The following is a 15,520-nucleotide window of genomic DNA, read 5'->3' as shown; positions in this document are numbered from 1 at the left end:
CAGTTGCTCTTTCCCCCTGAGAGCAGCTGACACTGACCCTCTTCTTGACCCATGGCACAAATGAACCCGGATACCTGGACATCGGCGAACGGCAAACCATAATGGACCCCCAATCGGACTGGCAACAAGAACAACCAACAGCCCCACATCAACTTCCTCGTGCTCATCATTCTACCATGATAAGGTAGAAAGTGAAAGCAGCGCATCGACAACCAGTTCGATGTAGTACAATTAGAATAGAATACATTTAGGCGCTGTACAAAGTGTATGTACAGCTTCCAATTGGAATCGCTCACGCAGTGCCCTAATGGACAAAAGAGCTGTAAATTAGGTTAACTGATTGAAGAATAAAAAAGACTCTTACGGGATTTCCTTCATCAATTTCTTTGGAAGTTTCATCTGCAATCCCTTTGAAAATTTAGCTGACAATAACTTTTGTATTTCTTTCGACAGTCGAAGTGTCAAAGGCACTTCCAAAATCATTCCAAGAGAAGTTTCCTAAAAAGCTTGAAAGAAATTGAATAGGAAATTATCAAAAGAATTGCTAGGTAATTATCACAATTATTATCCGACGGAACTGCAGAAAGAAATCAATAAGAAATTGCAGGAAGAAATTTTAGAAGTTTTTATCAAATAAATGAATAAATGAAATAGCTACAACTTGAATGAGTTATAATGAAGCCCTGCACAAGAGGTAAAATACCTAAAATAATAACTGGTGTGTATTCTGTGCATAACACGTGAATAATGACATCAGGTATGACAATGCAACCAATACCTCGTCTCGGTATGACACCTCCGTTTGGTATGCTGCATGCAGTTATGTGTCAGTTATTCGTTCCTGATCGGGATCTTTCTACTATGAGCAGAGTAGAAAGTGTCAGCAGCACATAGGCAACCATTCCGATATAGTAAAATAAGAAAAGAGTACATTTATGCGCTGCAGAAAGTGTAACTGCAGCTGTGAAATGTAATCGCTCACGGAATCCCCAAGTGGACAATAGAACTGTAAATTATAGGTTAAGGGATTATAAGAATAAAAACACAAAAATCTACTTAATGATTCTAATGTATTCCTTAAAATTTAAAATACACACTGTACTATAAGAAGAAGATATATCATTATCTGGTAAAGTGTCTTTTATGCTGTATAATAATAATAATAATAATTGAAAATGGAGCGAAAATAGATACTTTATTGCGTTATTCTTTGCGTTCTAGTCACTCATCTCAGCCTTTGACAGCGTATCGACCAACTTTGTGATGCTTCTAATTCTGTTCTCAGCATCAGTCCTTGCCGCGATGGAAGTAAGCGTACGGGCATCTCTCTCCATGTCGTCCATGATGCCCTGGACCTCGTGCACAAAGTTAAACTGCGAGCAGAGCTTCTTGAGCTCATGATAACATTTCCGTATTTCGGCTTCTTTTATATCAAAAACATATCTCAGTACAGCGATGTCGGTGTCCAGGCTGCCAATTTTAGACTCTATTGCCTTGTTTTTGCTCACGCTATTATCATAGATTTTCTTCACATCTTGAACAATTTCTTCGACGGTTCGTATTTTCTTAACTGACTGAAGTTTGCAATCGTAATGACTAAACGGTGTATGGCCGCAGCGACATTTCCCCTTGAAGATATATTCTACAAGGTTAGTAACGTCTCTATAAAATGGTATTGTGTGGGGCAATGAGAACGATGAGGGTTCGTCCTGGCATGGCGTCAAGCATACAATGCAGAATTTCCTGACAAAAATACCACGTTCCAATTCCGAGTATTCCACTTGCTTTGTTCGCTTGTAGTCGGAATATTGTTTGATGTCGGCGGTTACATTTTGCTGTGTGGTTTTCATAATATCTAGTTCATTTTGAAGATCTTGGATCTTCTTCACCTCCAATAAAATGCCATGTAGCTGCGATTTTATTATGTTTTTGTTGATGCGCATTTGTTTGAAAGCCTCGGTCGCTTTGCCACCAAGCTTCGTTAAGAGCTGGTTCAATTCTTCTATAGTTTCCATTGAGTATTGCCATTCATGTTCCATATTTTTCTTCATACGCTCGTTGTGTATCCATTGTGATACTGGTCTACTGAGGGCACAGTTATTCATGTGGAAAACGTTCGCCTCAGCAATAGTCCAAGGTTCCAAATGCGACAGATCGAAGTTGGCGGTAACAGCAGAACAATTTGTTAGAACAACAACGAGATTCTGCTGAAAGACATCCGGTATTGAGCTTCTCAACAGACTCAATGTGTTGCGTAGTGTTACTGTGGCTCGGGTCTGCGTTCCATTTATAACGAGGATAATTGCAGTTAACACGCCACTCTGCTCCGCAGCTCCCATAATTTGCTGAATATTGAAGTCATCCTGAGCCGCTCCTCTGCTATCGCTGAGCCCTGGAGTGTCTATAAAGTTGAATATCGTGCCCTCTCTTCTGAAATTATATACAGCACAGGTTCTAGTTTGACCATTTGAAGAATCCTGAACGTTGTCATCGTGGTGCTGTAGACCCTCGGTTGCCTCATAATGTTTCGTAGGAATTGCAATTTTCAAATTCTCGAGTGTACCGTTATGGAAATAATTCGTCAGATAGTTTATCAAAGTTGATTTGCCTGAGCCGGTTTCGCCAAACAGAATGATATTGTATTCCTTGTGAAGATCTTGCTTGCAGGACAATTGCGGATTAGGGGTTTCCATGACGAATACGATTTACGGTGAAGATATTTTTATGATCTGAGAAAAGAGAGAATGCAGTTAATAATCATTGGCATATCTCGAAGGAAGGGCTGGCATATGTGTTTATCAGACCCAGCTTCCTTGTTTTTTCTGTTTATGAATTTTGGATATAAATGCAAGGTTCTAAGTCAAATGGCCGAATGACGTGTTACCAATGAAATAATGAGTTTTCATGGTAAAGCACATTCTCCTCAAATGCCATGAATAGATGATCCCAGCGCATACCGATGCCGTGTTATATATTTTCCCCATAATTGATAAAGAGTACCCATGAGAGTCTTAATTTAAAATTATGGCTAAGTATCATAATTCTGTTTCTTTGACCTTCACACGACTACTTTCGAGGGGATATCACAGTTTAAAATTTAATCATTCTTTGCCGATACAAACTACAGATGAACGGTAGTAACAAAAACCCCCCTCATAAGCTATTTAAGTTGGATGGCAAGTTCGAGTTTTGGTCTAAGCTGTCCGAAACCAGTTTGTCTTTTGAGCACATTAGCAAGGTTTGGTGAAAATGGGAAGGGAAAGAATTTTTTTATATACCCCTGGGATTCAAAAAAAACGATGACGTCATTAAGAAATACTTACGTGTAGTGTGTTTCTCCTGTTTTAATAAAAGTGAAGAAATGCAAAGAACCTGCCGTACCTAATCAATTCCACTGCAGAAAAATCTATGAAAGGAAGAAAAACATGAACCAATTATTTTGTCACAATAGGTATGTTACTATTTGTTTCAGTTCAATCTGGCCATAAACGAGTGACACAAATGAAACATTAACAGAAACTGTGTACAGGTTACTCTTCTTTTCACTTAAATTTGCTCTGGCTTAGACCGCTGAATACTTATTTGTAGTATTGGAATATCTCTCTTCCAAACTTAGTAATGCCCTAATCGCAATCGATTGAATACACCAATTGGTTTTGTTTTCTGCCACGCACCACCAACGACCGCTCTTCGAAACAGTTTTCACAAAACTGTTGGGACGCACCGTGCCATATATGGTTGAAGACTATCAAGGGGATTTCCCGTAAGACAGTGAGGTAAGATTTTTGGATTTTTTGTTTTTCACTCATGCGCCCATAAATAACCCCGTAGGAAGAAACAGTGTTCCCCGGATCATCAACTGTCGTATTCGCGAATTGGCGAATATCAACTGGCTAAACACAAATCGTGAAATTGAGCGTACATCTATAGTATTGATGATATTTTGAGCATGAGGGGAAAAAATAATAAAGTTTTGAAGGTGAAAAAAAATAAAATCTATCGTAAAATCACAGCAAATTTATAAAACTTAAATAAAATCACTTATTCATGAGTGACGAAATTGAGCATACAGTTCACATTTTCTTTTGAAAAAAAAAAGCAAACAAAGTTCAAATCAACAAAACAAATTGACGTAGTGTGGTCACCTTTTGCATCAATCACTGCCTGTAAGCATCGAGGCATATCGATTCCACCAGATTTCAAGTCACCGTTGAAGGAATACCACTGTTCCAGAACTGAATCGCCCTTTTATGCTCTTATTTATTCTTTGTTCTTTTTTGATTGCTGTTTGTCAACCGGTGCTTAGCTATGCGATATAGGGAAGCAAGAGTAGCCGAAAAACGAATCCACCGCAAAAAGAAAAAAAAGAGCACGAGGAAAATGTGATTGCTCGGGCGCGAGAGAGTATAGAACAGAATGATATGCGGAGATTTTACGAAACTGTCAATGGCGTGCGGAGAAAAACAGCGCCTTCTCCCGTCCGTCATGTGCAACGATCGTAATGGAAACTTGCTGACAGACAAGACAATGGTGGCTGCCAGGGGGAGAGAGCACTTCGAGGTATTGTTGAATGGTGGGAGTGGAAGGGCGACGGACAGAATTCGAATCTATGACGACGGACAAGCTGTGGAACCTCCAACGCTAGACGAGGTCAAGACAGTTATTAGGGGGCTGAAAAACAACAAGGCTGCTGGGAAAGACGAACTCCTGGCCGAGCTTCTCAAGCACGGTAGTGAGCAGCTGTATCAACTCTAACACCGTATTATATTGAAGATATGGGAGGAGGAAGAACTGCCTGCTAGTTGGTTGGATGGTCTCATTTGCCCTCTTTTCAAGAAACGGCATCGACTGGAGTGCGCGAATTTCAGTGGAATAACACTCCTCAATTCAGCGTACAAAATTTTGTCCGGAGTTCTGTTCCACAGGCTGAGGCCGATTGAGGAGTGCTTCGTCGGCGAATATCAGGCAGGATTTCGTGAAAGCCGATCAACGACGGACCAGATGTTCACCCTGCGGCAGATTCTCGATAAATTTCGGGAGTACAACTTGCAGACCCATCATCATTTGAAACGAGTTATGGCAGATTATGATCGAACATGGATTTCCGGCGAAGCTGATTAGACTGATTCGTGCGACGCTTGACGGATCGAAATCAAGTGTACGGGTTGCGGATGAAATTTCGTCATCGTTCGTAACCTTTGACGGACTGAAGCAGGGCGATGCTCTTTCGAACTTACTGTTCAACATAGCACTGGAAGGAGCGATAAGGAGAGCTGGTGTGCACAGGAGCGGAACCATTGTCACGAAGTCGCATATGCTCCTGGGCTTCACGGACGATATCGACATCATCGGAATCGACCATCGGGCCGTGAAGAGGCGTTCGTACCTTTTAAGAGGGAGAGTGCGAGGATTGGACTTACGATTAACACCACAAAGACTAAGTACATGATTGCTGGTGTTCAACGTCGGTCCGGCCATGCAAGTATTGACGAAGTGGTGCTAGGTGGGGAAAAGTTTGAAGTTGTGGATGAATTTGTTTATCTTGGTACTCTAGTGACGTGCGATAATGATGTTACCCGCTAGGTGAAAAGACGGATTGTGGCTGCAAATCGGGCCTTTTTTGGTCTGCGAAACCAGCTGAGGTCCCGCAGGCTGCAAACGAAGACAAAACTCGCGTTGTACAAGTCTCTGATTCTCCCGGTCGCTTTATACGGTCATAAAACGTGGGCGTTGAAATAAGTTGATCGGAGAGCTTTTGGAGTCTTCGAACGTAAAGTGCTGCGAACAATACTCGGCGGTAAACTGGAGGACGGCATCTGGCGGCGTCGCATGAACTACGAATTGTACCAGGTATATAAAGAGATGGGTATAGTGAAGCGAATACAACACGGCAGGCTGTGGTGGGCTGGACACGTAGCTCGTATGCCGGAGGAACGACAAGCTAAAATTATATTCAGCAGGGAACCAGGAAGGGGTCGTCGGCTTTGTGGAAGGCCGTGCACAAGTTGGATTTTTGCAGTTGAGGAGGACCTAAGGACTCTAAACGTTCAGGGCGACTGGAAGCGATTGGCTAGAGACGCTGGCCATGCTAGACGTCGATCTGGCTAACGTCGGTACCAAGAGTACCTTTAGTCGCAACGGAGCGGAGTCAATTATTGACGTGACCTTTTGTAGTCCTGGCCTAACAAGTAGTTCGAACTGGAGAGTAGATGATGGCTACACTCACAGTGACCACCTGGCGGTTCGCTACAGTATCGACTACATACGCGCCAACTTGTGACGTAGTTGGGGGGGGCGAGGCCAATCAAATACGGAAAATACTGACGCACTTCAGCTTATTTAGGCATATTCACGTGAAAACTAGTGCATTGAGCTGAAAAAACTTGAATATTGTCCAATTTTTGAGAGCTTCGCCCCCCCCCCCCAACTACGCCACAAGTTGGCGCCTATGATCGACTACAACAACAGCAGACAGCGGATAGAAGAAGAGGCGGCTAGGCAAAGGCCAAGCCCTCGCAGGTGGAAGACATCATACTTCGACGAAGGGGTATTTAGGGAGGCGCTCCGCCGTGAGCGAAACTTAATCGGTTTAGACGGCGACGAGCTGGTAGCGGTGCTCTCACGTGCGTGTGATGCGACCATGCCTAGGCGAGTCCACCCAAGAAATGGGAGGCCACCGGCTTACTGGTGGACCGACGCGATTGCGGACCTGCGCCGCGCCTGCCTACGGGCTAGACGGCAGATGCAGCGAGCACGATCAGAGGAAGAGCGAAACGAACGGCGGGTGGTGTTCGCCGCTGCAAAAGCCGCGCTTAAGACCGAGATAAGAGCAAGCAAAAAGGCCTGCTTTGAGGGTCTCTGTCAGAGTGTCAATACGAACCCGTGGGGTGACGCCTACAGGATCGTTATGGCCAAGACGAGAGGTGTGATGGCTCCTACAGAGCAATCTCCAGAGATGTTGGGGGGGATCATTGGAGGGCTTTTTACGAGTCATGATCCTAGTCCTTGGCCTCCTTTCGTAGGACAGCCGGGGACTGGGGCTGGCGATGAGGAGAGGGTCACCGATGTGGAACTTGCGGGGATAGCTAAGTCCCTTAGCGTAGGTAAGGTCCCAGGTCCAGACGGAGTTCCGAACCTGGCCTTAAAAGTAGCTATTGCAGAAGCTCCCGAGATGTTCAGGTCTGCTATGCAGAAATGCCGGGACGAGGGAGTTTTCCCAGAAGCTTGGAAGAGGCAGAGCCTGGTACTATTGCCAAAGGCGGGGAAACCACCCGGAGACCCGTCGGCATATAGACCAATATGCTTGATAGACACGGCGGGGAAAGTGCTGGAAAGGATCATTCTCAATAGAATGTTGAGGTTCACCGAGGGCGAAAATGGTCTTTCGAGTAACCAGTACGGCTTCCGGAAGGGGAGGTCCACCGTAGACGCTATCTTTTCGGTTACAAAAACCGCCGAGAAAGCACTCGAGCCTAAAAGGAGGGGAACTCGTTTCTGTGCGGTAGTGACTCTGGATGTAAGGAATGCGTTGAATAGCGCCAGCTGGTCTACTATTGCCGATGCGCTCTTGCGTCTGGGGATACCGGAGTACCTGTACAAGATTCTCGGAAGTTACTTTCAGAATCGTGTACTAGTCTACGACACGGAGGTAGGTCGAAAGTGCTTTCACATAACTTCAGGAGTCCCACAAAGTTCCTTCCTGGGTCCGGTGTTATGGAATGTCATGTACGACGAGGTGTTGAGGCACAGAGAACAGACATCCAGGCAAGAATAAATTTCATTCGAAAAGTTGTGTAAGGATTGGAATCATTACTTGAGTAAGGTTGCAAACCAATACACGATGACAACACTAACGCCGCCAAACACCATATTGCCACAGTCAGTGGTGAATTGAAACATTTCAAGTGGTGAATTAAATTAGTATGGGAAATTAACCGATTGCAGCGCCACGATGTTGCCACTTGTGTTGCCGATTTCAAATGGCCGTTAAATTCCTTACACAGTTTCCGAACTGGACTTGGATGTCTGTTCTCTGTGGTTGAGGTTAGAGTACCCAGTGAGAGTGGAGATTGTCGGATTTGCCGACGACATTACGCTCGAAGTCAACAGTGAAACGATCGAGGAGGTTAAGTTGACTACCGACCACTCGATCAAGGTTGTGGAGGCGTGGATGCGGTCCAGGAAACTGGAGCTGGCTCACCACAAGACAGAGGTGACGGTTGTTAACAACCTGAAGTCGGAGCAGCAGACGGAGATCAGTGTAGGAGAGTGCACTATCCTGTCAAAGCGCTCCGTCAAACACTTGGGCGTGATTATCGACGATGATCTGACCTTCGGTAGCCACGTCGATTATGCCTGTAAAAGAGCCTCCACAGCTATTGCGCACTGTCCCGGATGATGTCCAATAGCTCTGCGGTGTACGCCAGTAAACGCAAGCTTCTGGATAGTGTTGCTACGTCTATACTTAGGTATGGCGGCCCGGCGTGGGACACTGCGAGCGCGTACCGTACCATGTCATACGACGCTCTCTGCGTCATTACTGGCATGGTGCCAATCGGCATCCTTATCAGTGAGGACATGGAGTGCTTTGAAATGCGCGGCACAAGAGGCATACGCAGGACTGCCAGGATGGCCTCTATGGTCGAATGGCAGCGCGCGTGGGACAGTTCCACCAAAGGAAGGTGGACCCATAGGTTGATACCGAGGGTAGATAGTTGGATTAATAGGCGCCATGGGGAAGTTGCATTCCACGTGACACGGGTCGTTTCAGGTTATGGTTGCTTCCGACAGTATCTACACCGTTTCGGGCATGCGAATTCTCCCGAATGCCCAGCGTGCAATGGTTTAGAGGAAACGGCGGAAAACGTTTTGTTCGTGTGCTCGCGTTTTCGCACAATGCGTGACCGCATGCTTGCCACATGCGGGGAGGACACAACTCCGGACAATTTGGTCCAGAGGATGTGTAGGGATTAGTTTGGCTGGAACGCCGTTTCAACGGCTATCACCCATAGCGTCTGGGAGCTACAGAGGAGGTGGCGCGTGGACTCGGAGAATGGCTAGTCCAGATGCAGTACAAGAGGTGGTCCAGGGGTTCAGAGTCAGCTTCGTAGGTCATACCGGTGCCCTGCGGTCGAGATCGACCCTTACAGCGATTGAGTGGCCGCGGAGAGGAAGTCCCGGTAGTGGTGCTGTCGTAGCGTCGGTCTACTGGGTTGGATCCGAGCCCGCGTTTGGAAAGGGGCCCCCGGCAAGGTGCAGCTGATAGGGCCTGGAGGGTAGTGATACCCTTGCCTTCAGCAGGTCAGACCGGGTTGCAGGTGGGCATCAGTTCTTGATATCTGCCAAGGAGTTGGGCGTGGGCGGGGTTGACCCTACCCGCCTTCCGAGGGAGTGGTGTGGACCACTCGGGAAACTGGCTAAGCGCCAGCATGCTACCGTGATGGACTCTCCAGAGCGAGTCATCGATGTTCGTTGCTGCAGACTACGCAGCTAACCTTGAGGGTGCGATGAGTACTTGTCCCTCTCTGAAGCAATGCCTTCTTGGTGGTTCCGGAGAGACGAAGGGTTTGGCGACCATAGGAATGTGTTCTAGTGGGTTGAGGAGAGAGTAGGCCTGGCTTTTACCAGTGTTGTAGAAGACGGCCTTAACCCCACACTACCCTAATCTTCCTTTCCCTATGGTTTAGAAAAAAATAATGCTCCACAAATAACTAACAGGCCTTCCGATGTCGTACCGAGGCCGCCATCTTGGATTTTTATTTCAAAATTTGTTTTTCACCATGATGGCAACCACCGATTTTCAAAATTTTTGCATCAATTGAAAGCTGAGGAATTTATACATAACATATCAAAAAAATAGAATTTTTTTTCTTCTTTCAAAAGTTATCTGCCGTTTTGTAAACCATGTCACTTTTACGCACTGGGCCAGGTGCCGGCCGTTTACATAAATGCTGCGTTATTTCGCAGTGTTTACAAACACGAATTCAAAATCTGAACCCACTAATGGAAAGCTGGAGGTTTAAGCTTTTCAAAACACTAAATTGACAAACAGTCAAAAACGGAAACGAACCTCCGATTTGCCTAAATTTTGGGGCAGGTGCCTTTGTGTATACATGCAGGCGTAAACTCGGATGCTCTTGCATGTCATTGCCGGTGCGCATGGAAATGTATGGAGAAAACGTGGGTTAATTTACAAAACTGCAGTTAACTCTTGATAAGAAAAAAAAACATCTCTATTTTTTAGATATCATAAGTAACAATTTCATTGCTGATTGATTTTGTTTGATTTCTTTAGGGTTGTATTACAGAAATAATAAAAACTCGCAGTTTTTCGACTGCTTTTATGAAAACCATTAATAAAATGCTTTATAGTATACTTGAAGATATCCATAAAAACGGATTTTAAGAGTAAACAAAACTTTCCTATATGTAAACCTTCTGGCAATCATTATTACCACAATGTTTTATTCTTAATCACTTAACCTAATTTACAGCTCCACACGGTCAGAAAATTCACTCATTTTGGAGCTAAAGTGGGACAACTCAAAATTGAGTAAATTTTTTTTCAGCGATAGCGCTGGCCCAAGTGCAAAAATCTCATCAGTTTAAGCCGTATAATATTCTTGATGATGCGAAGAATATTATAAGGCTTAAACCAGTTGGATTTTTGCACTTGGGCCAGCGCTATCGCTGGAAATGCAATTTACTCATTTTTTGAGCTGTTCCAGTTTAGCTCAGTTTTGTGTGAATCTTACTCATTTTAGAGTAACATTTTCTTAGCGTGCACTAGGGTACTACGTGAGCGATTCCAGTTGGACGCTGCACTTCCACTTTGAACAGCGCCTAAATGTGTTCTATTCTATTCTACTGTATTGAACTGGTTGCCTTTGTGCTTCTTTCATTCTTCTACCACAGAGAACAGACATCCAAGTCCAGTTCCGAAACTGTGTAAGGAATTTAACGGCCATTTGAAATCGACAACACAAGTGGCAATCGCGTGGCGCTGCAATCGGTTAATTTCCCATACTAATTTTATTCACCACTTGAAATGTTTCAACTCACCACTGACTGTGGCAATATGGTGTTTGGCGGCGTTGGTGTTGTCATCGTGTATTGGTTTGCAACCTTACTCAAGTGAAGATTCAAATCCTTACACAACTTTCTTTGTGAAATTTGTTCTAGCCTGGATGTCTGTTCTCTGTGCTTCTACCCTGTCCATGGTAGAATTATGAGCACGATGATGCTGATGTGTGGCTGCTGTTCCTTTTCCAGTCCGATTGGGGGTCCATTTTGAGTTGCGGTTCGCCGATATCCAAATTCCGGGTCCGTTAGAGCTATACGCTCCGAAGATGGTCATGTGCCAGCTGCTTTCGGGGGAAGAGCAGCTGACGAAAAATTGCAAGTGCCGGGGCTGGGTTTGAACCCATGACCATCCACTTATAAAGCAAACGTGTGGACCACTGCGCCACGGGCCCCGACAATATTACCACAATAAAACTGTTAAAACTCTCAACAGATGGCGATCCGATCGATTAGTAACGACATCTGTTGGTGGAAACGCAGAACTACGACACTGCTAGGTTTATTGCGGTCATCATAAAAGTAAACTTGCTTTCGTTTTATTTTCGTTGATTATGGTTGTCGCCATATTGAAGAATTAGCTAACGTGAATGGACGCTCTCCGAGAGCGGTCCACTTAGCCGGAAGATGCTCTTAAAGAGGTTATCAAGAGGTTTTGATGTTTATATCAGTTTTATTGCAAGTTTTATAAAATTGGTCATGAAGATCTCTTGTAGAGCCGAACAAAACCTAAACTGTTAGTTGGGATGTTTTTTATTTACTTGTTCGTTTATTTGGAAGGCTCGGGCGCCACATGGGCATAACTGAGCCGAAATCTTTTGTTTTTACAATGAATTTACATTTTACAATTTATTACTGCCTTAAAACTATGTAAGTTTGGGAAGCCGAAGTACTCGCGGCTGTTTCGAGGTTAAAAATTGAAAAAAAAAAAGTTAGTTGGGATGTTATGTATAAATGTCTCAGCTTTCAATAGATGCAAAAATTTTGAAAATCGGTGGTTGCCATCATGGTGGAAAAAATGTTTTGGTATAAAAATCCAAGATGGTGGCCAAAATCAATATGGCCGACCCAAATTTTCATTGTTGTAAACAGTAGCTCTATCTTTCCTCTTTTCAACAACAATTAGTTTTGAGGTGGTTTTTGGAGAAACGTTCGAGTTATAACGGTTTAAGCTGAAACATCAAGAAATCCCATTGAAATTTTGCATACAAACTTTAGAGGCACAAAACTGACGAACGAAGCACCGAACCAAGCCGCACATTATTATCCTGGCTTTGCTCACTTGCAAAAAGAGGCAGCTTTTCCAAAACGAGCGCATTTGTTTACGAATTTTAAAGATTGGTGCTCTCGAAAACGTGAGTAGGGGTCCCAGTTGGCCATTGTGGCAGACATATTTGTATCCTCTGAAGTTTCTCCTTAAATGAGTCACCATTTGACCAAAATCGACGGGTCTGCAAAAATGGTTGTGGCTCTAACTAACGGGGGGTCTATCAATTTGAGTAACCAAATACAATACATTTTCCTTACTTTTTAGCGAGGTCTTTCAGAATATCGCCACATTAAACATTTTTGAAGACAAGGTGTAAATAGTGGGCCGGTCTTATCCATTTGTTAATCGATTCAAGATCTTTAGGCAACTTCCATTGTTCTGGTTAATCACGGAGTAGCAACCTCGATGTGTACGGTTATATTTGCTTTGCTTTGCATAAGCAGAGTGGGAAAAAAAAAATAAATCTTTTTATATACCCCTGTGATTAAAAAAACGATGACATCATTAAGAAATACCCACGTATAGTATGTTTCTTCTGCTCTGTTATCAGTGAAGAGAAGCAATGAATAAGGTCTCCGCCTGGTCGTACCCAAATAATGCAAAGGCAGAAGAATCTAAGAAATGAAGAAAAACATGAACCAATTATTTTGTCTCTCTATTTATTGACACATTCTACGGGCCCCGTATCATCAATACTCATTATTCAAAGTTTAAATTTGGCATATTACAAATATTTATAACTTTCTACATTACTCTTGTCGTCCAAAAATGTATTCAACATGATGTTAATGTAACAATAAAATATTTGCGGTTTAGGGGAAGATGATATAGATCGATGAGATTAGAATTGAACCTTATAACAACTAAGTTACCGGGTCATTAATTGGCTCGGTAGCTTAGTTGGTAAAGCACTTGTCTAGCGAATCTGTACATATGTACGTTGAGTTATTTGAAAATCATAATTGACCACACGGATTGGTATTACCGAAAATGTGCACTTTGAGTGCGTTATTCTTCCAGTGTTTTATTCGAACAGGGTTCCAACGTGTTCGTACGAAAAAATAATTAGGAAAATCGATCGGGAACGTACTGAAATAGCGTACTGGAGGCTTTAGTGCTTGGTGACACTAGCTGTTATGTTAACAGCTAGCAGTTGCCTTACCAACGAAAGAGTAGCGTGGCGCAGCTACATTTTAAGATGGGTGGAGGGTCATCCGATCCACCATTGGTAGTACTTCTGCTACAGCACTAAGCATCGCAACACCGAATCACTAAAACGACTGGTACGACGAATGTGAACGAGAAGAATGCAGCATGTCAACACTTATTGTTTTTTTTCTGCTAACGTAAGAACTAGGTACACGACATTCACAAGACGCGACACGCGAGACAACACATATGTAACACTTATCGTTCTTACAATCATCAAAGGGCAGACGCGCCAACTTGGTCAAATTATTGGGGGGGCAAAGCCTGTTTTTTCTGATTTTTTGTATGGGAAAATTAAAAAATCCTCAATTATTGGGGGGGCAAACCTATGCTTGCCCCCCCTAAGTTGGCGCCTATGTCAAAGGGTTAAAAATTACCTTTGTTGTCGACCGGTTTCGGGTGCAATGTTACCCATCCTCGGCACAATGTCCGACTGGCTACGTCGAGTGATTGTACGTTGTTCGTACTCGTCCGAGATGACGAGAAATCAGTTGATAGTCGTCGTGTTTATTAGGCCAAAAAGACCTGATATGATAGGGGGGGTCATCTTCGTTCATCAATGCTGGCTGCGTTTCATTTGATATGAACATAGATTCCCATGCATTGACTGCCTTGATCAGCTTCGCATTCTTCCACACTATGTTATGCGTAGAGGCTACCGTATGTGCTACAGCTCCGGATTCGTTGGGTTTGTTGATTTTTACTGCGTTTTTTACGCTCTTTCAAACGTACCTTGACCTTGCGGCGTGTTTGACCGATGCACAATGGTTCATTTTCCAATTTTCACGCTCTTAATTAATAGCTCGTAGGATTGAAGAAATAGAGCAATGGTGTTTTCGGCAAAGTTGACGGGAATGACCAGCGCCATCTTATAACAGTTGGCGTTTTCGGATCAATTCCCCCAAAAGTGAGATACATTTTTTTATTTTTTTTTTAATTGTTGAGATAGAGGGTTAACGTCTTCGGCAAAGTTGTAGCATTTTTGATTCCAAACAACTTTCCTGAAGACGTCAAAGTTTGAAATTTTTACACCAATGGAGATAAAGGCCTGTGTTTGAAAGTTAACCCCAAAAAGTAAAACATACTCACCCATCCAACAAAACGAATTACTGGATAAGCATCAGCAAATTACATTTTGCTGAAAGATCGGTTCTGCTAACTGATTAGTCAGCAAACATTGAAATAGCTGGCTAATCAGCAAAACACTTGTCAAACACTTACAATTTTCTGTAAAAAGTGTTCCTCGCCTCTTCATCCCGACTTCCAAACCGACGTTAGTACTAGCAGAAATTATGAAAACTCCGGCAAAAAAGTCTTCGGCAGCTTAGAGAATAAAGCGCAATGTTTTAAAGTAGGGTATTGTACCATTTGGGCAGGTGTACTTATTTTGGGCACTTGTCGCTATAACTAAGTCAATTTCAAACCGATTGATTTGAATTTTTGTACAGAGTTAGATACTGTACGTGCCTAACTCTGGACAAAATTTCAAATCAATCGGATTGAAATTCACTTAGTTATAGCGACAAGTGCCCAAAATAGGTACACCTGCCCAAATGGTACAAGACCCTGTGTCTCCTACATTTATACACTGCTGGCTTATTTAATTAATTTCAGCCAATAAGAAATCATTTGAATAACAGTTTTTGAAAAAAAAAAACAAACAAAAAACGCTGCCGGAATCGAGCGCGGACAAAATTGCTGGTTGACCAGCAAAGTATGCTGTCAGAACGCATTGCTGAAAAGCCAGCAAAAAATATATTGCTGGATAGATTGCTGTATCTACAGCATGCCAAAAACCAGCAAAATTTTGCTGGTTTCCAGCGAATTAAAAATATTGTGTACATTTTTTGAATTTTTAGACCCATACAATGTTCTGCAAGATTAAATGGATCAATAAAATACGCAACTTTGCCAAAGACATCAAATCTGTAGGAATTGAATGAGACGAGTTATAGATAAATT

The 15,520-nt window shown here is 43.3% G+C and overlaps 2 protein-coding genes across 6 annotated transcripts in view; both read right to left on the bottom strand.

Annotated features, from left to right (window-relative positions):
- Positions 1 to 13,394, bottom strand: part of LOC115253610 (uncharacterized) — a 78,570-nt gene extending 65,176 nt beyond the window's left edge. Inside the window, exon 1 of the mRNA XM_062845248.1 lies at positions 12,869 to 13,394. The gene's annotated coding sequence lies outside the window, so the exon portion shown is untranslated. The remainder of the gene's footprint in view (positions 1 to 12,868) is intronic.
- On the bottom strand, positions 1,177 to 13,776 carry LOC115256085 (uncharacterized). 5 transcript variants are annotated; one of them, XM_062845245.1, is made up of 3 exons: positions 13,512 to 13,776; positions 3,324 to 3,406; positions 1,177 to 2,729 (listed from the first exon to the last, which is right to left on the bottom strand). In XM_062845245.1, the coding sequence occupies exon 3, from the start codon at positions 2,691 to 2,693 to the stop codon at positions 1,218 to 1,220; it is 1,476 nt and encodes a 491-aa protein (XP_062701229.1). In that variant the 5' UTR covers positions 2,694 to 2,729; positions 3,324 to 3,406; positions 13,512 to 13,776; the 3' UTR covers positions 1,177 to 1,217. The 5 variants fall into 5 exon arrangements, with proteins under 5 accessions (XP_062701229.1, XP_029710193.2, XP_029710190.2 ...); XM_029854333.2 differs by lacking the exon at positions 13,512 to 13,776 and adding an exon at positions 3,675 to 3,729; XM_029854330.2 differs by lacking the exon at positions 13,512 to 13,776 and adding an exon at positions 3,579 to 3,703.
- Between the last annotated feature and the right edge of the window lie 1,744 nt (positions 13,777 to 15,520).

This window comes from Aedes albopictus, chromosome 1, assembly GCF_035046485.1.
Source record: "Aedes albopictus strain Foshan chromosome 1, AalbF5, whole genome shotgun sequence".
NCBI classification, from domain to species: Eukaryota; Metazoa; Arthropoda; class Insecta; order Diptera; family Culicidae; genus Aedes; species Aedes albopictus.
Note: the sequence above shows the minus strand (reverse complement) of the source record. Positions and strands in the feature narration are given on the sequence as shown.